A 27,897-nucleotide genomic window follows, 5' to 3' on the forward strand; every position below is an offset into this window, starting at 1 on the left:
TGTTTTAACACTACCACTTGTCGGACGCGGTTGACACGGTGTGCTGCTAGGCCGGGTACCGCGGGGAGAGGCGCGCGCGCCGCCCCGCACCCCTGCGCCGGGGCCGGCCCCGCGCCGCCGGAAGGCTGCTGGTGGGCGGGGCAGGCGGCTAGGGGTGGGAAGGAAGCGCCCTCTTCCTGTCCGTGGTCTTTTCATTGGCCAACCTCCGTGAAGCCTCTGGCAGGGATTGGTGGTGGCCGCTGTCGGGTCTGGAGCGCGGGCGCAAGCGCCCGCCTGGGGAGCGGTGGCTGAGGTAGCGCTGGCTGGGCTTTGCGGGCCGTGGGACCCTGCTGCCGCCATGTCGTGGAGGCTGCCCAGGTGAGACGGGGGTGGTGGCGGCGGGCGCCTGTGCTGATCCGCGTCGCGGCGGGTCCCGCCTGCGCTCGGCCGCTTCGCGCCGTACGCTGCGAGCGGCGGCCGGCGGGAGCGGGGCGGCGGGCGAGCTGAGGTGGCTGGCGTGGAAGCTGAGCCTCCGCCGCCCTAGTTCTCTCCTTGATGGGGGTGCCGCGGGCGTTCGCGGGGCTCCTGCACCCTGGCAGGGCTCCCGGAGAGGTCTTCAGCGGGGCGGTGGCAAAATGGCTCCTGGGTAACCCCTCGCTGGTTCATCTGCAGTTAGCTCAGAGCAAAGCCTCTTAAACTGGGTTTTTTCTGTCAGGGGAAATGGAATGCCGGTTATACGGTAACTTCAGATATAATTTGCAAAAGAAACCGAAGTTTACTTTGCCAAGCTCTGAACAGTATATGGAAGCTAATTATTTTAATTGGCGGTACTCTTAAATTAATCCAGCAACGCAGCGGGGTACTTCTGGGATGTACCAAAGGTCATGATTTTTATCTATCGGTTGAAGCCTGTATTGAGATTTTATTGTTACACTTGATTAAAACAACCGCTACGACGTTGATCTTCCCTCAGACGTGTGCTAAATGCATGGCCGGAGATGTTTCCAGCTCTTCGCGCCTATAACATGAGTTACACTTCGCCAAAGGGGAACCTGGCTGAGGGAAGTTTGTATTAGAGATACGTAGTGTAGTTACCCACGTTAGGTTGGAGTAGCTGATCATCTCTGAAGTTTATTACAAAGTATTAACAATAGATGTCAAGGTGTGAAGGTAAGCTTAATAAATATGTAGCGAACGCTTGTTTTAGCGCTTCAACTTTTGTGGATACAGGCATGAAGTTATGCAGAGTTAACCACTTACAAACGGGGGGTTTTAAACCTTTTTCTTAGATGAAAAAAATTGGTGTTAGGAAAATACATGGAAATTTTGCTGTGCCAGGTGTAATTAAGAATTCTCCAGATTTAGTTACGTCTTTGATGTTGTTGACAAAGATAATCCTGGGAGGGAAGGTAGGGCGGAATGAACAAACACTGTAGTTTAGCCAGTTTTGTCAGCTCTTTATTGTAATTGGCTTAAACTAATTTATTGGGGATTAAAAAAGGGCAACGCTTTCTCCTAATATAAATTTTTTGTTGACTGTTTCCAGGTAAACATTATTTGAACAAAGTTGTAAAACTGGGGTTTGTAGGTGGCCTTATGTAAAGGGGTGACATAGATTACAAGGAAATAATAATTCTGTTACGGTTATTAAAGTCGTTGTCAAATATTTCCCACTTTGTCTTTCTGCAGAGATTCTGCAGGAGGATGCTCTCAATATAACATCTGCAGAGGAGAGAGAAACTATTCCCGTTTTTCCTCTTCTGACTTTTACTCCAGTCTTGGGTTGGAAGACTTCCCCTCTGTAGGTGACGCTTCTGGAACAGAGGGGGATACAGACTCAGCTATCTTATATGGAACTTTGCGAGGAAGTGTTGTTGGATTACGATACTACACAGGAATTGTAAGTGTATGATAAATTATAAAGCAGAAGAAAAAGTTGTTGTCAGCTTCAGAAAAAATACGTTTAATTAAATTTTAAAAATTCCTAGAACTTTTGACCAAGTATAAGCTTAAGAGACTTTTTTTTTTCCTAACATGCTGTATTCAGCATTCTTCACGGGAAGTACTTAATCTAAAACTTGAATTCAAAATTTAATTAAGGTAGCAAGCTTTCAAATCTAGTTTAGATACTTGGTAGCTCTGCTCACCCACATAAGGCAAATGAAAGTGACTGAAAACAGGAAATTACATAGGTCTTTGAACTGTTTACACAGACAGAAAGGGGTGTTTATTTCCTTACAAAATGTGTTAGCAGTTGAAGGTAGCTTTTCCTCTCAGGAACGCTTTTGAAATTGATGACATCTGTCAGGTAGCTCTTCTGTCATGCTTTTGGTATTTTGAACAAGAAGTAGGTTATTAGACTGAACAGAATGCTATACCAAATTCATCTTTAAGCTTTATGATATTTAGGTAAATGTATACTAGATATTTCTGAAAATAATTTGCAACTAAATGAATGTGTTCTGCTGTTTGTTTGCTTTGCTTTGCTTTGTTAGGTTAGTAACAATGAAATGGTTGCACTTCAGAGGGAGCCCAATAATCCTTACGATAAAAATGCAGTGAAAGTAAATAATGTGAATGGAGACCAGGTAGGCCATATAAAAAAAGAACTAGCGGCAGCATTGGCAGGCATTATGGACAACAAACTAGCATTAGTAGAAGGGTAAGTGTGAAGATTATGCTTTCGGTTCCATGAATATAAATAATGGAAACTTTTTTTTTTTGTTGCTGCAGTAGCAAATTCTGGAAACTATTTATAAGTGTTCTCTTTTGACAGAAATGACAGCTCTTGGTAATATATTAAAGCTTCATGTTTTCAGACTCTTTATTCTTCTGTTGAACTACTTGCATACAGTTCATTCTTTCCCTTATATGATAAAACATAGAGATACTAGTGAGAGTAAATTCCTTAAAGATTGTTGTGGAATTCTTAAATTAACTGCATGTGGTGGTTACTAACACCTATCTGGAACATTCTGTGTTTTGATGAAAAAAAAGCACTTTGGAATAACTCTTGCTGAAGAAATAACAAGGTTTATTATAAAAAAAATAAATAATTAAAAGATTACTGTTGTGGGGGTTTTTTCCTGTTTTTTATCAGGGTTGTCCCATATGGAGCAAAAAATGTCTTTACCATGCCTATCCAAATGAGCTTTTGGGGAAAAGAAGAAAACAAGGAAGCAGTGCTAGATCAGCTAAAAAGGCACGGATTTAAATTGGCTCCTCCTCTGAAAAGTAAGTCTTGAAGTTTTGGGTTTTTTTCCTTTTTAAAATACTCGGACTGAATTTGCCACTGGTTGGAAGAAATGTTGGAGGGCTTAATCCTCATCATAGTCTTGTCCTTCACAAAATTATTTTTTAACTTAGTTGGGGAATAATGCAGAGCCCACAGCTATTAATTTTAAGCTTCACAGGAAGTATACTTTTGTGTCCTGTCTTTTATGTTACTTGCCAGCAATTGGAGAAGCATTTGAGCAACCTCAGAAATATACTCGATTCCATAAGTTCCTTAAAAATCCATAATGATTCCCTGCATTTCTCCAGAGTTGAAAAAAAGTTTTCTTAAGAAACGGGTTAGACCCTTTCATAGGGCGAGAGTTTCAGGACCAGCGCTGCTTCTTAGCAGAGTGCTAGGATGTGTATCCTACTAGTGAGGTGTGAGCAAATAGAGATGAGATGTCTCTGAACAAATAAGCTTAGCAGACCTCATGCTTTGCAGAGCCAGCCTCGCACGAAAAGCACCTGTGCTGGAACTATGCTTTGTGGAAGCAGTGGTAGTCAGGAGTAAGGATGCATACAAAAATAAACACTTGGTGAGGGATACATCTGTTTTTACATATAGTAAGATTTCAGTGTTTATCTTATAGGTTCTATTGCACGTAGCTAACAGAAGAAGAGTTTGGCATTAAAAAAAGCATTTTGCGTTATCAGTCATCATACTGTTACCAAGTCAAATTCCATGCAACACAACAATTTTTAAGAAACACAGTTGCCACCTCAAAGGATCCCAGCCCATAGTTCATTGCCTGTGAGTCTTATGAAGCTTTGTGGCCCATTGAAAGTAAAGGATAAATTGAAGCTAAAAGACAAATGGTGAAAGATACTGTCTTAGAGCCCACAGTCTGATCAGCATTGTTACGCATGAGCCAGTGAAGGTTGAGATTGGGAAGTCATTGTACCGTTATGTTTCAAAATACTATCTTTTTTAATGGCAAGTAGGTTCAGAATGTGGTTTTGGATCAAAGTGGATTTCTGGGAGAGCTGGTCCAAGTTACAGCGCTCCGGTTCATGCTGCTGTGCAGTTGACAACTGAACAGGTTTGCATTTTATACTTAAACACCTGAAAGTTGGAGTTTTAACAGTGGGGGGCTTTAACTTTTTCACTAACAAAACAGTGCTTGTGAAGTGGAAGTCTGTTGCTTTTTTTTCTTTTCTGAACCACAGATTTGCTTTTGAAGTCATCTTGAGCTTTTGAGCTTTTTCATTTTTATATTGTAAACAGACGTTTTATCTGTGACAGCCATAAGTCCCATGTAATGGGAGGTTTTGGTTGTTCAATAATTTTTTTTTTACATTGTTGTGGTGGTGTGTTTTCTTTTCTCTGTCCTAATGCTTTACCACATAACAAGTATGTTAAATTCTCAAATGAAAATAAAATCAGAATTCCAGACTCTTGTCTTCAGATTTGGCCCAGGGCGATATGTGAAAGGTTGGGTGGTAGTTTGTTTTTGGTTTTGCTTTTTGTTTGCTCTTTCAAATTAGAGTGAAGTAGTTACTTTAGTGAGCGTTGTAAAAGGATGCGAACTTATTTATCCATCTCTTCTCAATCTCTTGCTTGTATTGGCATGTATTTGTCTTGGACAAACTGAACTTAATTTTTGTATAGCAGTAGCTAACAGACATATTCCAGCAAATCAGGTCTAAAGCAGTAGACCTATCTATACTGATTACCGTATGACAGGTAACTGTAATTTAATAGAGTCATTGATTATTTAGTGAGGTTATTTTTAATTGCAATAATTTTAATTGCAATTTTTGTGCTCACTTATGCAGCTTAAAAGTGAATTTGACAAGTTGTTTGAGGATCTGAAGGAAGATGATAAAACTTGTGAAATGGAAGGAGCAGAGGTATTTCTTAAGCTAGAAACCGTTTTCTATGAAAATATAAATGTGCATAGTGCATAATGTATTTCTTTAATTTGCAGGCTGTTGGCACACTCTTGCTTCCCCATCAGAAGCAGGCTTTAGCTTGGATGGTTTCACGTGAGAACAGTAATGATTTGCCACCATTTTGGGAAGAGAGAAGTAACTTCTATTACAATGTACTTACAAACTTCTCGGAAAAAAAGCGACCTGAAAACGTTCTTGGAGGAATACTGGCTGATGATATGGGACTGGTAATAATAATTGCCAAGCTTGAGGTTTTTTTAATGCAGAACACGTGTGCGTGTTTCTTGATTGGTTGGTCATTGGGTTCTTTTTAATCTGTGGAAAATAGTGACAATTCTTTTCTGTTATGCAGGGTAAAACGCTTACTACTATTGCATTGATTCTCACAAATTTTCAAGATGGCAAGCCTCTTCCTGTTGAAAAGATCACAAGTGATAAGTTTTATGAGGTGAGATGAAAGAAAAAGATTGTTTTAACAGAGTTAATGTAGCAGTTAATAAAAAAACCCGTGCCTGGTAACTTTCTGTATGGTGAACTTTGTATACATTTTGTAGAAAAAGTTATTCAAGTACATCAAAGAGGAGGAGGAGTAGGGTAGATTAGTTGAAGGTAGGTGGACTATGTTACTTTAGAGTGTATAATTGAGCTGTAGACCATGTTATATTAGGAGTGTATGCTTAAGTATTCTCCAGGGAAGAATTTGTGAAGGCATAAACATGTTCAATGTTAAGTTTTATAAATTCTTAAGTTTCTTACAAATTTCTCCTATAGGCAAGTTGTGACTGCACAAATAGAAGTGGCTTTTTTTCTGGGGGTGTGCATGCATAGTTCCTGTGTGGTTTGGAGGAGGTGCCTGAAACAACCAAAATAGCAAGCAGAGGGTCTTGGTATAAAGTAAATAAATCTCTGTTTAGATTTTTGCCATATTCTTGAAATGAAGAGAGGAGGGGGAACTGCAGTTAGTGGACTAACACCAATGTGCAAGCTCTTCTTAGGTAGTGTAGTTAAGTGCTTTTTGCTTTCATTATGATACGATTTTCAAGACTATGAAATAAACTAAATGCTAGGATTAGGTGATTTATTATGCAGTATCCCCTGACAGTATTAAGGCTGGGAGTTTTGTTTCATTTTATGACGCGTGTCTAAATTTAACAAAATAATGCTTTGTGTTTGACCTCAGAATGATAACTGGGAAATGTTACTAGTGTGTTTTTTCTTTCTAGGGCAGCTGTGTAGACTGAGTTTCTCTCCTCTGCCTCTCTATAGTTTCATTTGAACTCTGTATGTGGCTACTAAAAAAAAAAGTAGCTCTTTCAGCACTTTTAAGTGACTGTCTGACTTGCCACTGAGCAAGTCTTTTATGTTTCCAGAGCAGTAATTAATCATTGGTCAGATTAGTGTAATAATGCTATTGGCATTTTTTCCAGTTGCTACATTAAAGAATAAAAGTTTCCATTCCTCAATAGGAATCTGGTACTAACCGCATGAACAGCGTTGGACGCAGACTATGTAAAGGTGACAGCAAACTATGAAAAGTCCAGTAATGTTTGCATGATAATTAATTACCTGGGGTACTCTTAATCTGTCGTCAGTGCTAGTCTTCACAAACTCTTGATAAACTAAGTATCTCAGAGAAGTATTTAAAACATACCTTTAAAGATGTTTCAGTTAACATATGAGAAGACTAAGTGCCTCGTGAGAAAGTTGCACTCTGCCAGGAAGGTTACCACATCCAGGAAATGGATTCTGGGTTCCTTTTGCTTTCCTTTTTCCTTCCTTGTAGATAAAACAGGAGCAGTTGTGTGTCTCTTAGAATCTTGTTTGTTTAAACAGTAAACATTAGTAGTTAAATTGTAATTAGGTTCTGTATTAAGTCACTTGAGGGGGGGAATATTTTTAAGTAATGAGCAAATGACAATTATTTAGAAGGATTTTATCACACCTGTAGTTGTCAGGTTGTATTGGGGGAATTTATAGGTGTATATGAAAAATTATACGTGCTGTTAGTATGTGTTGTAACTCATCATGCTCTTGAAAATGACTGAAGAAGAGTATGGGGCTTGAAGTTTTCTTGCAGTAACTTTCCCTTGCTGTCCTCCCATGCAAGGAATTTTAATATGGATGGCCTAACTGATAGCACAGGAGAAATGAAGGGGACTGATAAGGAGAGAACACATTGGTATGAACTGCCTCTGGTGAAAGTTATTTTTATCAGTACTCTGGAAGGGAGAAAATGCAGACTTTCATGGAGGTCAATATGAGTGTCACCGGGAAATCAGAACCTTTACCAAAGCTGAAATGCCTAGCAGCATCCAAGATACTTATTTTTTTCCAGAGCATCAAGCATTTTAACAAGATACTATTTACAGCAGTGAGGGGAGAGCCTGTATCTACTATTATTTAATCTGAAAAAGTGATGATAATGTCTTTGAGACCCTTACACACCCCCCGCCCCCATTTCTTATTCTATTGTGTGTTAAATTGATAACAGTTTCTTGAGTCTTTGCAAGTTTTGCCATCTTCAGGGTTATATTGAACTTTTTTAATATTAAAAAAAAAAATATCTTTACTGAAGTTTAAATCTGGAATTCAAGCATGAATTTACTTACCTGAATTATAGCAAAACTCCCTCTGCAAGCGCTGTTGCTTTCAGTTTTGATACCAACTCTGTCCTAATACGTTTTCTTTTTCACATTTGCTTCTGATATGCTATTACTGGCAGAGCACAGAGGTGATGTTTTGTTCACTACCTGATAGAAGACCTTAAAGCACCAACAAAACTAAACACCCCCCCACCACGGCCTCCCCCGACCCCACCCCATGTGCATCTGTGATGTTACCATATTTTTTCTGTTAATGTTGCTGTTATTAATTTAGTTTTACACAATGTAGAAATCATTAATTAGTAGTGTTTGACCTGTAAAAAACCTTTACCATTTAGCATTATTTAAAACTTCGTTATAAAACTTTACCCTTACTGTTAACAGTGTGGTCCTTACATTTGTTTTTTCCTCTTTTCTTGACAGTTTGTTTTTGACCATCTGCAAACTCAATACACATTTTGACTTTGTAAATATTTAAGATTGTTTTAAGAGTATTTTTATTTTTCATTTGCAATCACAGTATCAGCAGTACTTGTCCCATGCAGAACTAAAGTTGTTTTGATCAAGTTATGCTAAAGTTGGTTTGATAACCAAGCTGAAGACTATGTATATTTTTCATAAATACGAATTTCTTCTTTATGAAGACTCTAGCAATGTGATGGAGCCTGGTGTTTCTAACGTAAAAAAGGTTGAAACCACTCCGTTGAAATACTCAAGTTGTCTTCCAAAAAGGTAGATAGCTGGAATAATCTTTTTCATTTTGTTGGTTTGCTACATAGATTTTGAGTAAAAATAAAGTGGTACTTGGTTATGATTAACCTTAGCCTAAAACATGTTCCTGCTCTCTCCTCACCTTTCAGTATGCTGTACTTCTGCTCACATTTTATCCTAGGTGTTCTGTATCTGTGTTGTCCTTTGGAATATATTAAAAAAACATTAACTCATTCTACGTGGCTTGCGTGACTGCTTGCTTGGATGTCTCCTTCAGTAGTGAAGGTGTCTAATAACATCAGTGTGTGGCATCTAAAAAAACGGCTGTGAAGTAATGTTTCTTCTAGTATCAACTGGGTTTTTAAGTGGTTAAGAAATACTTTGCAGGCATGCTTCTGACAGAGAGCTTTGACCTGATGAAGTTGTGAAGCTTACTAATGTGTTTGAACCATCCTACCACACTAGCCTCCTTAAAATTGGTGTGAACTTCAGTGATAATCTGTACCAAGTCTTATGAGCATCATTCACCCTGTAGCTCTGTGTTCTGTGCTTTCCCTTTTTTTTAACCCTTCTAAAGAGAAAATTTTCAAATCACAATGGTAGCTTATTTGTGATACCAAGTTCATTTGCTTTATGCTCTTGAGATTTGATATGTAAATTCAAGCAGTAGTAGCATTGTGGGATTTTTTTTTTTCTTTCTTGATGATATCTTAGAGATAAAGCCAAGAAACCCAGATATTCAGGAAGTAGTGACTTGCGAGAGTCTGAAGAATGGCTACTGCAACAAGCAGGAAGTAAGTTGCAAGGAATTTTTTTTTAATTGGTTACTGTGACACCTGATGTCGTCCTTTCTGAAGCCAAACTGAAAAGGATTTCTGATTAACTAGAAAAGGAATTAACTGAACTACGTGGGGGTTTTTGTTTGTTTGTTTGGGGTTTTTTTATTACTATTCAACCAAAACTTCAAGCAGAAAATTTTAGAAATTGCTGAACAGGAAAGCAATGTTTTAGTCCTAAGTGTTGTAGTTTGTTTCCTTAGCTGAATGAGTGGTGGTGTAACAAGCTATGAGCAGGGTCAAACGGATGGTGAAAAACAGAATTGCTAAGATTTTTAGAATTTGACATAGACTTGTTGTCGGGGCACTAGGTCTGGAAAAATAAATTCAAAAAATTAAGTCCATCTTTTTGTGGTAAATACCTGAAATGTGATCATGAAAAGGCAAGAACGTGTGTCATTTGTTGAACTAAGTATCTTGCATGGAAGGAAAATGAAGGGCTACAGGTACTCCGGAGTAAGCAGTTAAGTTTAGGTTTAAAGTACTTGGAGTGAAACCTCTGCTAAACTACTTTTTTTATGACTGGTAAACTGCGTTCCTCTGAAGATTCATAACTTGAAATAGGTGTATAAGATACTGTATTTCTGCACACACGCTTGTCAGAGTTCAAGGTGCGTCTGGACAATGCTCTTAGCTGTATGCTTTAGTTTTAGGTAGCCCTGGGAGGAGCAGGGAGTTGGATTCGATGATCCTTATGGGTCCCTTCCAATTCAAGATATTCTACATTCTTGTACGGGAGAGGAAAAGTAATTTGGTTAACAGGTTTGACTTATGTGAAACATGTCATACAAAATAAATGCACGCATGTGTTCTGCATGGTATGAAAAATGTTTGACTTTTTGCAGCAACTTCCTGTGTTATCCAAGAAGATACAGGCTTTGCATCTGCTCTTCTGCCTTCATCTACTTGTTCTAAAAGACAAACAAAGAGAAAAGGTAATGAAGGGATAAACATAATAGTAATTTCTGAGTTTTTTGAAGCTGAAGTATTATATGTATTCGACTTAATAAATGAAGCTTATGTCTTTGTAAATTGCTTTGATGCTGTTCAGGTGAAGAAATTTAGGAGGGACTTCAGGGAACCATAAGTTTCTTGAACTTCTACTTTGCTTTAAAGTGAACTGTAACACCACTAAATATGACTTCTGTTTTCTAAGGTACTGCTAGCATTCAGTCAGTTGAGAAGAAATATTCTCATGATGGCCCCAGAGCAACACTGATTGTATGTCCGCTGTCTGTTCTAAGCAACTGGATTGTAAGTGCTAAGCTGTTTTAATGTGTAAATGTGATATATCTTGATTATGATGCTGTAGAAATAGTACTATCTGTAGTCTCTCATGCTAGTAAAAGGTCATGGTTTTCCTTTTTTATGAAACAGAGTTGCTTTCCCAAGGGAGGTTTATTTGATAGAAATTTAAAAACCGGAGTAGTATTGTAATGAGAGTGCAGTTCCATGAGTAGTGAGCTCACCACTATCAGAAAGGGCGAGCTCAGTTTCCATTCCCTGCTTTTGACTAGGCAGATTCACTTTGGCATTTATGGAACCTGTGTGATTTAACTCCTTAAACCAGATGAGGAAGGTGGAGGAGACAGTTCCTTCTTGCATGCTCAGAATAAAATATTATTGTACTTCATTGATAATGCATGTGATGTTTCATTTACTAGAGGTGTTCAGTAATTTGGTGATCTGTGGGAGTAGGTCTGCTAGGGTGAACCGGCTGAATGGTCCTTCTAGCTCTGTCTCTGCATTAGTTAATTTTTTTTGTTTTCATGAAATTTTGAATGCAGATACTAAGGGGTTATCTTTAACTTTCGAGTTATGTTTTATTTGGATGTTTTTGCTGTCTGTGGTTAGAACATTAATAAGAAAAGGAAACAATTTAATCTCAGACCATAGGTAAAACATTAAAAACAGATAATTGGAAAACATCAAATAGCATTAAAAAAAAAAAAAAAACTCTCTGTCAATTCAAAACCAAATTAAGTATTTAAAAAGAAAACTTGTGAGTCTGGTGCTTCAAAAACCAAGTTGTTGATTTTTATTGGCTCTTGAGATTACTGTATGCTGAGTGCTTCACAGAACAAATGTAGGGAGAATAAACACCGGTTTTAAAATTAATGTTTTGACAATCGTGCCGTCATTTATGTTAAAACTTAGGTTGTTAACCCAGTAAGGGGAAGAAGCTGTAAATGAACAGTGAAAGAATAAACAAAGATGAAGGTAGAAAGTGAAAAAGAACATAAAAGCTCTTCTGTTACAGTTTGGGAGGAACAGTGGCTTTTGAAGTGCATATACCATGAAGATGTGAATTAATACTGTGCAAGAAGTAGAGCTAGAGTTATTGGAATGTGGTACTGTGTCTGTTACTAATGACTGAGGTGACTACTTCTGGTCCCTCTTCTCACCCGGGTGGAGAGGTAAAAAAATAAACCCAAATTCAATTTGCTTTTGTTATATAAGTGGATGTAGAATGTCACAGAGCTAGAGGAAGTGTTTTTTAGTTAAGGCCACTTAAAAGAATTTTATTCTAACAATCATGCAGTAGCACAGTATCTTTTGGATGACTTACGACAAATTTTCTTTCAGGACCAGTTTGAACAACATATCCACCAAGATTTTCATGTAAATATTTATGTTTATTACGGTTCTGACCGTAGCAAAGACCCATCGGTTCTTTCAGAACAAGACATCGTACTGACAACATATAACATCTTAGCTACTGATTACGGAGTAAGTAGATGAGAAAGTGTTCTTTGAAGATCCTTTACTGTTCAAGGCACCCGGTGTTTGGGCTAATGATGGCAGTATATTCAAGTGCAATTCTGGTAGGCAGTCAAAAGCTTATAGCTGTAGTTTTGCTTTACATACTTTCTTACGAGTTCGCTGTGGTAATGAAGGGAGGTTTTTTTATTGATTGCTCCTGTAGAGAAAATTATTTGGCTGCAATTACGACAGCTTAAGGAAAAGGATAGAAAAGGATGGCAAGTATGTAAATCTCCCCAAATCTCAGTGGCATGAGGCTGCCATTTCTGCCTTCCCCTATCAAATTCAAAGAATATAGAGCATATAAAAACATAATTCCATAGTTCTTCTTGCACATGGGCTGCAATCAAGTAGCTCATTGCTTGAGGTGTATTTGTAAAGTGATGTTTTCACAGAAATTCCAGCCATTTTAAAAGCCTGAAGATTACACCTTTACTATAAACTTTTACTTAGCTCTCTGATCCATTTTCCATATCTCTGTCTTTGAAGCCTTTCTTCTTTTCAGGCTTAGCTTATTTCTGCTGTAGCTCCTTCTTCATATTCAAGTATGAGAAGACTGGTAACGTTTTCCAGGAATCATTAAATCTAAAAGAAGGAACGCCTCATTCCTAGTTTTGCTCTTCTGTGCTGATAAATAAACAAGATGCAAATAAATACTATTCATTATTAATTGTGGAATTGTTATATTAATAGCTTGCTTAATCCAAATTGCAAAAAAGTATTTTAATTTGAGTGAAAGATTAAAAAAATACTGTGTTTCAGATCAGAGGTGACAGCCCTTTACACAAAGTCAAGTGGCTGAGAATTGTGTTGGATGAGGGGCACACTATACGAAATCCAAATGCTCAGCAAACTAAAGCTGCCTTAAATCTGGAGGGACACAGAAGATGGGTCCTGACAGGTAAAATATTTGACACCAGAGGAAATGCAGTGCAAATCATCTTAGTATAGCACCATCTTGTGTTTCCCACTTGGTGTTTCAACTTTGGGTTTTTCTGGTAGATGGTTAATGTCTGTCTGTATCAGATTCATTTGGAATGTTCTTAAACTTGTCTTTGAGCAGTGATTTAGACGTATCTTCTTTCAGTTGTTTTTGATTTTGTTTGCTTGGTTTTGTGGTTGGTTTTTGGGGTTTTTTTTTTTTCAGTTTTTGTTTTTATTCAGTTCGTAGACACAAATTTTAAAATAACTTTTGATACGCAGGTTTGGTGCAAGTGTAAGTAAAAAGGGATCTATTTATGAACTGGCATGTTACATCTGGTTAGAAGCTCACACTTTTAAATACTTGTCTGAACCTCAGTAGCTTTTTGAAATGTAATAGTCATCCTAAAAACTGCCAGGGACCATGCAAGCATATGATACTTAAATGTAATTTAAAGAAGATCATGATGTAACCACTGCTGGTGAAGCTGAAATGGAAAGGTTAAAATCTAAGTCTTCCCAGCACTAAGAGCTGCAGTTTTCTCACTCTTACATATTTAGGTGTTTTGTAATATTTTAACTAAAAAAGTAATATGTATTATACTTAAATGACATGTCAACCTAGTTATGAAAGACCTTGTCCATGGTGTATGGTTTGGAGAAAGCACAGAGCTTCCACTTTGACTAAAAATTTGTATTCTTTAGTTTCTTTGAGGTTTTACAATCTTGTTTGTTTTCTGTTTAGGCACTCCTATTCAGAATTCTGTAAAGGATTTGTGGTCTCTTATTTCCTTCTTAAAACTGAAACCTTTTACTGATCGAGAATGGTGGCACAGAACAATTCAACGTCCAGTCACAATGGGAGCTCCAGGAGGACTTGGGTACGAAGTGTTCCCAAAGGTTTTGTGAAAGATTATGACTGGCAGTGCTTGGGCAATGTGACAAATTAGTGTTTCACGTTTAAAATTGAAATGCATGTGTGATCAGTTCTTCAATTTTTTAGTTCAAATTAATAAATATTAAATAACTCAAATTATTTAATACTTCAGATTAATGAATCATATTGTACTATTGGGCTTGGACTTTGTACAGAACATGGACTTACGCAATAGAATGAAAACAAAACAAAACCAAAAAAACCCCAACAAACAAAACCCAAAACAACAAAGCAACATCAGCCGGGTAATATATTGTCTATATATGTGTTTTTAGGCGTTTACAGTCTCTGATTAGGAGTATTACCCTTAGAAGAACCAAAACAAGTAAAGTTAAAGGAAAACCCATTTTGGAGTTACCAGAACGTAAAGTACTTATTCAGCATGTTACCCTTACAGAGGGAGAGAGACAGATCTATCAGTCTGTGAAGAAGGAGGGCAAAGCTGCTATTAGCAGGTTAGTAGAAGGCTTTCGTAGTCCTGGAGGTTGAAGTTTGATATCACAAACTTGTGTTTCGGAAGTTTTGATTATGTTAGCTCTAGTAGCCAAGTGTGTCAGTTTGTATGTTGTAAGCTAATAATTGCAAATTAGCATAGCATCTGTTCAGTTCTGAAGGGTGAAGTAGAGACTATTGCAGAACTATATATTAGAAGTTCTGTCTTGTGAGAAACAGAAAGGGATACCAGATATGTGAAGAATGGCCTTAAAATTTTTGTCACCATGTGTTAGCATTTCTTCTAGTAGAACATGCTACTGGTAGCATTTTGTACCTTGTTTCAGAAGAGGATTTGAGAAAATATATTCAAACAGAAAAGTGAAAAATCAGAATATCATTTTAACAGCTAAACTTGATCATTTGATGTTATCTATTACTTCAGGCTGCAGCATTTCACACTAACAATAGAAACTCTTGTTTAGGTTTTTCAGTGAAGGGACTGTACTAGCTCACTATGCTGATATCCTTGGTGTCCTGCTCAGATTGAGGCAGCTTTGTTGTCATCCTCATCTTTGTATAAATACATCATCTTCTAGTTTTTCAACTGGTAAGTGAATGCTTTTGGTTCCTGCGTTTCTAAAAACAGGACTTGTGCTTTGTATTCAAGAACAGAAACGCGTTTGTGTGTTTTCCAAGCTTTCTAGCTTCAGCCTTCCTCTTTTCAGCTTGAATTACTGTACTTTAGCTTTACCACCTTTTTTTTTTTTTTTGTACCATAGTATGTTTGAATATATTTGAGAAGTGGGTACTCGAGCACATACTCAAATATGAATGAAAGCAATGAAGCATGAGTAGTTACGAAGGCTAGAAGGAGGAGTTAATAAGCTTTGACAGCCCATACAGAAATGACCGAAGAGGACCTCTGCAGAGCCAAATGCAGAAGGCTTGTTAAAAAGCAGTGTATCTGTTGTTGGAACAATTTACAGAAGTGCTTTTACAGAAAATTTTTTTCTTTGCCTCAGGAGAGAAGATGTAGAGGAGCTTTGGGGAATGGCTTGTAGATTGGTAGCCATGTCAGCAGAACCATTGCCCCTTCAGCAGAATAGGAAACTGTTGACTTTGCTATGGCTGTAAGGAAGGGTGAACACAGAGAACTGAAAGGAGAGTGAAATTTTAATTTTGACAAGCCAGAACTGTACAGCTGCATAGTGTTAAAAATTATATGCTTTTCTTGCAGAAGAAAGTATAGTCTATTTTGAAATACTCTAAATTTGAGAATTCTCAAATTTAATACTTTGAAAAATCCTATTTTGAGATGCCATTGGTATAGGTGTGATGTTACAGGAAACCGAAAGACCAATGAGATATGGCCAGAACCATATGAACCATTTGTAGAAGGTTGTCGTTTTTCTTCCTGAAAAATACGGGATGCAGAAATTATTGGATAATTGTTCAATAATTACTTAGAAATTAATTAGCAACTAGTAAGTATGATTTGAATTTCTTTACTTAAAAAATAAAGTGATCTTAACTATAAATAGTGTCATTTCCATAGTATTGTTACTACTTGAACAGCTGCTATATGAAAATTGCTTGTTCCCATTAGGCATTGTGTTGCACATGTACTTATCAGCGAGCATGCAGTCAAGGTTCTTTGAATTCTAATTACCATTTTTCCAAGTAAGATTGCTCTTAATGTGTTTTGAAATAGTAGGTTGGAATTTTCTGTAGTATTTGGCAGCTTGTGTCTTTATACATTGTAGGCTATATCCTCATTGAATAGAAACTGTCCTAATTGCATTTTGATGAATGAAACTGTGTTGACGTATATTTGCAGATAATAAAACTCCTGAAGAACTGCATGAGAGATTAGTGAGTAAAATGAAGTTGGTTCTGAACTCTGGTTCAGATGAAGAATGTGCAGTTTGCTTGGAATCACTGACTCTTCCTGTGATAACACGCTGCGCACATGTGTTTTGTAAGCCATGTATTTATGAAGTCATCAGAAGTGAACAGGTTGGTTGTTCTATGGTTACAGTTAATTGTAATAGCTATTCAGAAGTGATGAACTGGTATCACCAGAAGGCCGTCTAGCTATTGCTCTTTTAAATCATAAATGGTAACTAGGTTTATACTGTTCATCAGCTGGGTTATAAAAACTCTTGGCCTGAAGTCAAACTGTGGAGAGAGTAGCTGTCAAACTGAACAGTGTTTAAGGTCCATCAGTATTTTCAAAGACCTTTTCCCTGTTTCTCACCGTTCTTTGTCCCTAGGGTAAAAGTGATGGCATCCAGTGCAGCATTGTATACCTCCGTATGGCTGGATGCCTCTTCTCTGCTTGTATGTCATGTGATGCATGTATATATTGTGCTTGAAAGAGACCAAAGCTGTGTATTGGAAGTTGACTGTTGAACTAAAATCACGTCTACTCTCCTTATTCCAAGCTGATAATGTTCTATGGTGAAATAGCTGCCTTGCTAGAGGGCCATCTTTATGGCCCTTCTCTGGACTCTCTCCAGAATAAGCTTGTGGATGAGTGTCTTTTGATTGCTTTTTTTGAAAAACAGTATTTATTGAGCGCTTCTAAGCTATACTTCTCCTCCTTGTTTGCCCTTTCCTTTCTAGGGCAATCTGATAGTGTGGTAGTCTCGCCATCTGTATCCAGTGCTGCTGTGCTTCCTTTCTGGAATTTTTCTGCCTCCTACTCGGCCACAGTAGAGCTGCAAGTGCCAGGCTAAACATAGGTGGTGTTCTTTATAGGAGGCAGGAGGGACAAATTAGTCCCTGCTTGTGCATAATCAGTCAACCTAGTAAGATAAAGGCAGGAAGTGTTGTCTGTCTGGCATGTAGATTGACTTTGTTTCATTGCCAGATGTGCAAGGTTCTGATGCAGATATCCCAGTCAAGAGTTTCTGAGAATTTTGAGGGAAACTAGCGATGTGAAATTATGCTCTAAGGAAAGAGCACTTGCAGAGGCTGTTTTCCAGTGCAGAGGTTCTTGATGTGTCTGTAGTAGAGTCAGTGCTGCTACTGGACCTTCAGGTGTATTTAGGCATGCAGAGACATAAATAGGGTTATGACGTGATGGAACCTGTATTACTTCACTGTACAGTCAAGTTATTTACTATGCTTTGCCTAGAAGGGACCTTGGAATCTGCAGAACTAGGGCCTTTGTCCAATCCCACATTGTTCCATAGATTGCTTTCATAGTAGTGAAGTCTGAACAGAGGTGGGTGGTAGATTGGGCTCTTTTGAAGTTGGAACTATTGTGAGTTTATAAAGCAGCGAGTAAGCCTTTCTTACATTCCAAATTGGTCCTGATTTAAATCAATTCCCAAGGAAGTTTTTGCAGGTTCCAGCAAAAATACCGACAGACATCTAAATTCCAGAGTTGGGGAATTCACTGTTTCCACGTGATAGGTATTTGTCCTAGTGCTTGATCTCAGTTGGGTAGTTCCTGTGCCTGAATGGTTACAATGCAACTCTCCTATTAAATAGCTCGGGGAAGTACTTTACTTACCACCTTAAAAACAAAGCAAACCAACACACACACACGCCCCCTCCCCCAAAACAGCTTGGGTTCAAACAGGATTTTTCCAGGCAAGATGCTTGTGATTTCCATTATTAATACAAATGAGAGCATTAAGCCATCAGTGAGTAATGGGATATGAAGCTGCCAACACAAAACTGCTGAAAGTTTGGCCTTTCATTGTATTACAACCTTGGAGACCATATTATTGGAGACCAGCAATAAAATTAATGTATACAGACTATAACTGCCAGCCTCTTTAATTGGCTATGTTACCGAAAATCGTAACCAAGAAAACTCTCCAAACCAAATGATAGTTTAAAAAGCCGACATTGGTTTATTGCAGCGCTGGGTGCATGGGGGATCCTTCCTCCTAGCATGCACACCCAGTTGAAATCATGACAGGTATTTAAACAGTTAACAAAGTTAGTTATGCCTACTGGTCCCACCCTTTAGCTAACTATTGGTTAGGATCTTTCTTACTTCATCTTAAAGATACAGTTCTCTTTTAATTCACTACGCATGCCCAGAGAGTAGGGGGCTTATTTGGGTTGGGGGCTTTTCTAGCTAGGAGGTGTGGTTTTTAACAGTATAATGAGGTAGGTCAGCCTTAGGGCACCCATTTGGGGCATTTCACTGACTTTGCTGTTTGGCCAAGTCTCAAGTTTGCATATCGGCCATTATCAGGAGACCCAGAGGCTATATCAGGTGCTAGGTCTACTTTTGTCTCCAGGTAGACAACATTAACATAACCCAATAGAGCTAATCGCCACAGCCAGCCTGTTTCCGGGAAAACTAATGCATATTTCAGTTTGTGCGATGCAGTATCATCTTAACTCATCTGTACAAAGTTTGCACAAAGGGATCTGGGTTTTTTTGTATGCTAACTAATTTGTTTAAGTCTTTGGTATCAGCTAGAGGTTCGTTCCAGATTAGCAGCCCCCAGTATTCATCTGCTTTGTGAGGTCTGCTTTGCAGCCTGTCTAAAGATGCCTTGGTTTTGTGGCCAGATTACTATGTAAACTGAATTAGCTAATTTTAAAGGGTTGCTCTGTTAGGCAAAAGTTTTTAATGTCTGTTACTTTTGCTTTGCAAAGTTGTATATTTGTATAGTGCACACAGTCTTTTAAATTTTGTGAGTAGTCCTATGGAAGTGCTATTGTATAACTTCTAAACTTCGTCTTATTTAGAGTATGCTTCAGAGAGAAAAAAGCTTTTGGTGTTAAATTATGTTTCATTTCTCATGTCTGTTGGGGAAAAAGAGAAGATACCCTACATCTGGCCCTGACAAAGCATATTTCATCAGACTGTTATTATTTCTGTGCAGGCTTTGAAGAAAAAGGGTAAAAGGTCATTCTTTGTTTGTAACTAAGGAAGATCGTGTCTTTGAAAGATGGTTTATTTTGCTGGTATTTTAAATAGTATTTTAAATAGTCTTCTCCCCATAGCCCAAGTATTTGCTTGCTTTTAAATCTTGAGCTGCTTACTTCAAGTATAAATATGCTCAGAAAGAAAACTGCTTTTAAGGAAGGCTGAGTGTTTTTAAAACATGTAACATTTATGTCACCTTAATGTTCTCACAAATAAAGTATTTCAGTTGTTATGTCAGAAATGACAAAGCAGTGTGTTACAAGAATGAATGCACTCCTTGAGGATTTTTTGTATGAACACCAATATAATAATTTCATTAAAAGTGCTTTGTAAAGGTGATCTTTAATAGTCATTATAAATAATTTGATTTCATATGTTTCTTCTAATGTTATTTGGGCTTTTTCGTAGCCAAATGCCAAATGCCCTCTCTGTAGGAATGAGCTTCGAGTAGAGCACTTGGTGGAATGTCCCCTAGAAGAGGAAATAGACTCCACTAATGGAAAGAAGTCTGATCAGGAGTGGATATCCAGTTCAAAGGTACATTCCATTGTGTTTTACTTGGCTTCCATTTTACTTGGCTTCCATTATGGTTTTGTAGAGCACCCTCTAGAATTTTTATGCAAGTACGCAGAACATAATTTACATATGCATAACATGCATTAAATTATTATTTAAAAGTCTGTGCAGCATGCCTAGCCAGCACAGGAGAAAATGCGTAATAAAATCTCATCACAAACAAATTTTGCAGCATGGAAACAAGATAAAAGGTGCATCAGTTGTAATTTGATGCTGGTCATTGTGCAGTACATAGATGCATATTAATTAAATAAGACTTCCCATAAAAGAGCTGTAGCTTTGCGTTTTGTTTCTGTTTCTGAAGACAGAGTAGTTCTATAACCACTGAAGCTGTTACCGAAAATCGTAACCAAGAAAACTCTCCAAACCAAATGATAGTTTAAAAAGCCGACATTGGTTTATTGCAGCGCTGGGTGCATGGGGGATCCTTCCTCCTAGCATGCACACCCAGTTGAAATCATGACAGGTATTTAAACAGTTAACAAAGTTAGTTATGCCTACTGGTCCCACCCTTTAGCTAACTATTGGTTAGGATCTTTCTTACTTCATCTTAAAGATACAGTTCTCTTTTAATTCACTACACATGCCCAGAGAGTAGGGGGCTTATTTGGGTTGGGGGCTTTTCTAGCTAGGAGGTGTGGGTTTTAGCATTATAATGAGGTAGGTCAGCCTTAGGGCACCCATTTGGGGCATTTCACTGACTTTGCTGTTTGGCCAAGTCTCCAAGTTTGCATATCAGCCATTATCAGGAGACCCAGAGGCTGTATCAGGTGCTAGATCTCAGTATACTTTTGTCTCCAGGTAGACAACATTAACATAACCCAATAGAGCTAATCGCCACAGCCAGTCAGAGCCAGCCTGTTTCCGGGAAAACTAATGCATATTTCAGTTTGTGTGATGCAGTTATCGTCTTAACTCATCTGTACAAAGTTTGCACAAAGGGGTCTGCTTTTGTCTGCTAACTAATTTGTTTAAGTCTTTGGTATCAAAACTATTCAGCTCTTCATTTACTTTTGGAAACTAAAAATCTAAATAAATCCTTCTTTCTTAAGACTTGTCTAAAGAATATATATTCTGCTCTAGAGGGGACAACTAAATGAGTATCATGTTCAATAAAACACTTGTCAGATAAACTAGTGAGATGTTTTTATTTTACTTTGCAGACCTGTTTCACAAGGTGTGCCACATCATTTTTTGCCTCACCTTCATTGTGCATTCACTGCCAGAAATTAAATCTTCCTGCTTGTACTTTGACCTTCTTGTTTTTGAGTTTGCTTTTCTAAAACATTAAATTTTTAATTTGTAATTAAGTTATTGTTCTTTCAAAAATTGACTATAAATTTATTCCCTAAAAATCTTTCTGTGGAGACCTAATAACTAATTTAAGACATTGTGTTCTAGAATAAAGTAAAGATATTTTTTTTTTAATTTTTTTTTTCTTTTTTACCTGGTGCAGTTACTTGCATTCTCTAGTTAGCGGTTCTTTACCTCATCATAGCTAATCCTTATATGAGAAAACTGGCAGTGTTCTTCTGCCTCAGATCCAATTCCTTGCTCCTTTTGTTCTCATGTTGGTCCCAAGAGTGCTTCTGGTGCCTCCTTACCCTGTGTCATACCTAGCCAAGTCTTGCATAGCTTATTTGCCTGAATATTCCTGGGGGAAGCCTTTCTCGCTCTGGAATATTGCTACAGCAGAGCACTTGCCTTGTGGCTGTCCTTTGCTTACTTTTCTTCGGAGTTCCAGTACTCTCTTCCTTTTTCCCATATGCCCTGCAGGTAGGGGACTTGTTGACTCCTGACAGTCTGGAAAGCGGGTTTGTGAATCCTCTTCCCCAAAGCACCATCAATCACCCTGTAGTTTGCGACTATTACAAGTGCTCAACCCTTAGTTTCCTTTTGAAACTAAAAGAAACCCTACCCACAGAATTTAAGATTAGTTCATTTAAAAGGTATTACTGAACAGTCATTTCTCAATTGATGTGAACTTTATCAAAGCACCTGTAGGAGTGGAATCTAACGAAGTCAGATTAAGCTGCATAAGTCTTCATTTGATTTCAGATAAATGCTCTCATGCATGCTTTGATAGAACTACGGAGGGATAATCCAACTGCTAAATGTCTGGTTGTTTCTCAGTTCACAAGTTTCCTGTCACTGATAGAAAATCCCTTGAAGTAAGTAGAACTAATGTAATTTTTAATAAATGTGTGCTTTTACGGTGTTTTAGAAAGATCTCTCAAAGAGTATTTTGATTTTTAGAACTTCAGAAGAGGAACAAATTACTTAAATACTTTGGAATAAAGCCATGACTCTCATTCTTGTTATTTTTAATGTATCACCTGTTAAATGCAGAATTTTAAATAAACCTTTCCAAGTAGAGGTCAGGATTTTAATGAATTTATTTCCTGTTGTCACAGAACGTGGATTGTTAAATTGAATTTTTTTACTTTCTCTTCAGAGAATCAGGGTTTGCCTTTACTCGTTTGGATGGGTCAATGGCACAGAAGAAAAGAGTAGAAGCAATTCAGTGTTTCCAAAGCAGCCAAGCAGGATCCCCAACTGTAATGCTTTTGTCTCTGAAAGCAGGTGGAGTTGGATTAAATCTGACAGCAGCTTCCCGAGTGTTTTTAATGGATCCTGTGAGTAATGGGTTGTTCATAATGATCTGCCTTAATCTAGGTAAAGAGGTAGAAGGAAAGCCCCTCTGAGACTAAACGACACTGATGAGTATCTGTTAAAGAGCAAATCAGGGCTTTTCTTCATTTGTTTCCCTGGTATGTTTTTGTTTTAACACAATTATTTTTGTGCTGTCCATTTACTTACTGTGAATGGAAAGGATGCTAGTAGTACTGCTAACAAAGTGGTGTGACACCTTCCGGTGTAGCATTAGATACCTGTTCCTACCTCCTGTCCTCTACTTTTGAATGTGGTTTTCTGTTTGTTCTATTTAATAACTTCAAAAGCCATAAAGTGGAATTTCAGGAACAGTATAATTTTTTCTGTGCTATAATGCAGTGCTTCTCTGCTGTAGTCTCTTCTATTATTTTTGTGAATTTATTTATAAATAGACATTAGTCTGAGGTTGGTTTTTTGTGATTGTAGGAGACTGAGAAAGATAGCGATATCTAAATTTAGATATCTCTTTTCCTTTCATTAAAGCACTTAGGAATGCAAAACTATTTGTATTGAATAAAAATGTAAATTACATTTATTGATAGCAAAATGGTATTAACAGAATTGGTTCATGACTTGTCGTGTCATTGTACAAAATGGAAGAAGTTTTTTTGTTCACTTCCTCCCTTCCCCACTATTTACTCCTCTGCTCTGATGTCCTAGTTTTTAGGCAGTTGGAAGCTGAGACAAATTCTGCAGTTTGTGCACTTGAAAACAAAGCCAAAATAAATAAAAATAATAGCGTAGCTTTGGACGCAGGCATCTGGTAACACAAATAGTAAAGAAAAAGTACTAGCTTGGACATTAGGTTAGTTATAGTAACAGCATGAAAACAAAAGCTGTTTACTTAATAAGCTAAAGGAATTAAATATGAGTTGAGAGTATGGAGAAGTTGCCTTGGAAAAAGGTTTTTCATGAATTGCGATACATCTTTGCAAGTACTGTTTCTGTATGTGTTGCATTGAATAGTTCCGTTAAAAGGACCTACACCAACATCTAGTCAAACTGCTTTTTTTTGTTTTCTTTCTTTTAAAACAATTCTCTGAAGAAAACTTGTGGAAAGTCCAAGAGAATTTCCATTTTCTGTGAAGATAATTAATGAGGTATAATGCATACACTGTCCTGTGGCAAGCAGTTGTAAGAAAATAAGCTAAGCATTGTTAACACTGTTATCTACAGTATATAGTTGTGCCTCACAAACCAGAGCCACATACAATTGCAGCCTTTATACACCATTGAACAACTTGTCCTCATCCTGCTAACCGTCCTGTGATGGTAACCATCCCAAGTGGCAGTGGCTGACTGCTTGTATTTGATGAAGTGGTGGTGGGACTATATGATCCTTTATGATCTCACTTTGGAATGTTCAGTGCCAAATGAGATTTGGTCATGCATTAGCATTCCTTGAGGTGAATTAGCAGCAGTAATAGGATTTAAGAAGTAGAAATATCTCTGTAGCTTAGAGGTCTGCATTCTTTCTCTGAGAGGTGTTATACCATAGTGCAAGAGAGAAACATTTATCGAACCATAGACTACTTTCTTCCCTTTTTTTTAATTGTTTGTTTACATACAATCATACCTGCTGAATTCTCACCTTTAGGAAGAAATACAAACCTTTAATGTGAGAGTATAACAAGTATACAGGTGTTTCTCTGAGGCTTAAGTTTCTCCATATTTTCCCATGTAAAATACACTATCCTTTGTATGATACATTGCAGAAAGGCATAGAGGTATTGCAATTCAGTTTTCCTTTGCTGGACTGATGAGAGAAGACGAGTAGGAGTAGTACACTTTGGTCCTCCTCGACTACGGCAAAGATAGAATGGAACATCCGTGTGTGTGTGTGTGTGTGTGTGTTTGGGCTAGGTCTTTCCTTAATACATCATCGTGTTTGTACAGTCAGATTAGTATTAGAATGGTTTGCGTACATAGCTTGCCAGGAATGTTCATCTTGCAGTGACAGATCATTTGTTGCGCTTCTGCTCACGACCTTAGATTGGAGAAACCAGGCTTGTTTAGCTTTTATCTTGCAGCTTGATGTCATAAGTGCGTTTAGGCATCAGAGGTTCTTGCAATCTAAAATTAATTCTTTGTGCTAGCCTAGTGCTGTTTCCCCCCCCTTCTATAGAAAGGAGTCCTTAAGAAATGAGTTCCTAGATAACTGTCAGTATGTGGGTGACATGGCAAGGTGAGCCCATTGCACAAGACTTGCCTATCACAGACAGAACTTTATTACATTTTAGGTAGACTTAAATATCCATTCTGTAAGAACTAGTAGCACTATACCTTTAGATAGAAAAAAACATGCTGGAAAAATGCAGCGCACAGACTTGGCATTTCACAAATCCTTGTATTTAGTGTTATATCCTAAGCATAAGTAGGAACAGCTACACTACCATTCTGTGTTCAGCAGGTTTCTTGTTTACCTAACTTGGCAATTATTGCATATACTAATGGAAGTGTACATGGGCTTTCTTAACAGTCAGGGGACTTAGTCTACTGATAAGTAACTGCTGGTGTTCAGCTGGTTTAGATTTTGCTATCAGGAAAAGGGTACTGAGGCGGTTAGTAGATGCAGTGTTTATTTAAGAATTAAAATGATAATGAGATTGTTTCAATGTCTTCCAAACTCCTCACAAACTTATTTTTTAAAGCATTTACCTGAAGTTCCTGCTTGTATGAATATATAACCAGAAGGTCTCAAAGCTTTCTTTACAGTGGGATACTTGGAGTGAGACATTAGGTTGGGAGTAGTTAATCTGCAAGTGGTATTTGTTCAAGACCTGATGGTACAATAACTTCTTTGTGATTCCATGTGCATCTTACTATGTATTTTGAAGGGACGTTATTTAACTTGTTTATTTAACTTGTTTATTGCTGCTACTGATAGGCTTGGAATCCCGCTGCAGAAGACCAGTGTTTTGACAGGTGTCACAGGCTGGGTCAGAAGCATAATGTTGTTATTACTAAGGTGAGTTGAGAGATTATTTGTTTGAACAGTTTTCTGGTTATGAATAAATAATTTAATTTCCAAAAAGCTTTACGGTATTTTTAAAAGAATTGTGACAACATATGTCTCACCAGTAAACTTAAATTGTGGTGTGATTTTTTTTTTTTTTTTTGAAGTGTGGGGTTTTGATTTTAAGATTTTATTAAATGTAACCTATTTCCTGTGAAATAATAATTTTAGAAATTAGAAGTCCCTCTTGAGCTATTTGGAGTGACTAAGTTGGGGTAGTATTACTGTTGCCTAGCCTGGCAACAGCCAGTTTATTGTCTCGAAGGTATGTAGAATGCTTTGCTTTTGTCATAGCAGCTTGTTTAGCTGCAGAAGAGCAGCTGGTCTGTCTCATTAATACCCAGTCACAAAAATATTACTTGGGAAATTGAAGACAGGTTCTCTTCTAATATAAGTAGGAAAGAAGAGAGAGATATTCTTCCAATAAATGTCTAAAAAAAAAAAAAAGGCAAAAAAATTAAAATGCCAAACCTTTTCCTCTAGCTGCTTTATAACCCTTCCCTCTTGTGATTTCTTTACAAACTGATAACGAAATAATGTAACTATGCTTTAGGGTACTCCAGCTTCTTAATTTTTTTCCCCCAAAGTACCTAAATTTCTCATCTTAAACTTTTAATTTAAAAAAACAAAACAACCTTCATTTCACTGGGGCTTTTTTTGTATTTCAGTTCATTGTGAAGGATTCGGTGGAAGAAAATATGCTGAAAATTCAGAACAAAAAGAGGGAACTTGCAGCAGGAGCCTTTGCTACCAAAAAGCCTTCAGCAAGTGAAGTAAAACAAACCAAAATTAATGAAATTAAGGCTCTAATTGATTTATAGTTTAAAACGGTGGTATTTTTAGTAAATACTATTTTTAATATTTTAGTTAATATTGCTCTTCAAGTTACATGTCTCATGCTAACTTTTAGTTTTGCTGTCTTTGTGGTCAAAACAGAAATGCTTCAAATAAATTATAAAAACTAATTTGTTCCTAAATGTAAATTTAGAAATTCACAAACTTGTTCTGCACTCTTGAAATCTTTCCAGTGTTAATTTCTTTGAAATGCTGCTTATTATGTACAATGCTTAAGAATACATAAAAATCCCTCAAACCAGAAATGCGTGGTCATGTATTCTAAGAATTTAATCTCTTTTTAGAGGTCACAAGGTAACAAAAGGTAAATAATGTAAGGGTTTTGTCTGAAGGACATGTTTCCTGATAACCAAACAGATCATCTGGATTGTTTGTTTCGGAATACTTGGTCAGTGATCACTTTATAAGGAATTCTTACTTTTGCAGACTATGTTCAAAGATGGTATTTAATGCAAAAATTAAAATATTTTTTTACTATTTCTGAATAATACACAGGTGCAGCAGGGAGTTCCTCTGTTGCTTACTTCCCAGGAGCTAGTTAAAATTAAGTACTTAAATTTGTAAAACACTTTCTTTTAGTATTTTACTTCCCTTAAACAGAATTCCACTGATTTTTGTAAATGTAAAGGTTTTTTGATTTAGATAAAATGCTAGACTCATAGGCTTGTATTGATAACATGCTTTCTAATAATTTCTGTACACGCTTTGCATATAGCACAGTCATCTTGTTCAAAGTAGAATATGACCCACTCACTTACTTGTCAGTGAATCAGTTAGCACTTGCAAAATAAAGTAAACAAAACCAACTATTTTAATAGCTGCCACTTTCTAACAGTTTTCTTGTACTGCTAAGTGCTTTTCCAATCCCACATATATGTCTTAATGGAATGCTGATCTGCATGCTTCTTGATTTATAGAGGAAGAATTTGGTAAACTACTCATGTTCATGTACTGCGAAGTAATAAATAGCACTGAAGAATCTCAGTTGAGTATTAGTTGAATATTCTTGTCTGTTCCTTCTATCTCTTTCCACGTGATTCTGTGTTATGTGGTTTCTTAACACTATGCTGCCTTCCCTATAACACTCAGACTTAGAATTGGAGGCAGAGATTGCTATGTTTAGGTCCTGTTTAGATCTTGTGTTTAGATTCAGCAGTGTATTTGCAGCAGAGAAATGAAATCTGATTTGCTTCTAATGCCTTTCACCTTTTCTTATGTCTTAGAATACCAGGCAGCTGATTATAAGATGAATTGCAAACATAGGAAGTGGAAAAGGACTGAGAAATAAAGGGAAGATGCCTGATATTTGAAGAAACAGTGAGCCAATGGAAGGAGTGAGAAAGGAATTCAAAATACGTAACGTAACAAGTTGATGCAGTTTTTGGGGAGCCAGCATCTTAGCTATGGAAAAAAGTGTGTTTTAAGTCTGTTAGAGAAAGAATTAAAAAGACATGAATGACAGAAGACGACATGCATGACGGAAGACAAGAGTGAACCCCAGTAACTGGGTGTCACTGGAAAGT

At 37.4% G+C, this 27,897-nt stretch overlaps 1 protein-coding gene across 3 annotated transcripts; it reads left to right on the forward strand.

Annotated features, from left to right (window-relative positions):
- The first annotated feature begins 295 nt into the window (after window positions 1-295).
- Window positions 296-27,852, forward strand: HLTF (helicase like transcription factor). 3 transcript variants are annotated; one of them, XM_059822484.1, is made up of 25 exons: window positions 296-357; window positions 1,669-1,879; window positions 2,475-2,641; window positions 3,080-3,213; window positions 4,198-4,295; window positions 5,032-5,106; window positions 5,184-5,375; window positions 5,501-5,596; window positions 6,615-6,663; window positions 8,396-8,483; window positions 9,177-9,256; window positions 10,144-10,233; window positions 10,455-10,552; window positions 11,885-12,028; window positions 12,824-12,962; window positions 13,728-13,863; window positions 14,195-14,374; window positions 14,837-14,961; window positions 16,192-16,370; window positions 19,663-19,791; window positions 21,889-22,001; window positions 22,286-22,466; window positions 25,391-25,471; window positions 26,188-26,292; window positions 27,598-27,852. In XM_059822484.1, exons 1-25 carry the CDS (start codon window positions 338-340, stop codon window positions 27,622-27,624), a joined length of 2,937 nt encoding a protein of 978 aa, XP_059678467.1. In that variant the 5' UTR covers window positions 296-337; the 3' UTR covers window positions 27,625-27,852. The 3 variants fall into 3 exon arrangements, with proteins under 3 accessions (XP_059678467.1, XP_059678466.1, XP_059678468.1); XM_059822483.1 differs by lacking the exon at window positions 27,598-27,852 and having other exon boundaries at window positions 26,188-27,283; XM_059822485.1 differs by lacking the exon at window positions 27,598-27,852 and having other exon boundaries at window positions 4,204-4,295; window positions 26,188-27,283.
- Window positions 27,853-27,897: the final 45 nt, after the last annotated feature.

Source organism: Gavia stellata, chromosome 11 (assembly GCF_030936135.1).
Source record: "Gavia stellata isolate bGavSte3 chromosome 11, bGavSte3.hap2, whole genome shotgun sequence".
Lineage (NCBI taxonomy): Eukaryota > Metazoa > Chordata > Aves > Gaviiformes > Gaviidae > Gavia > Gavia stellata.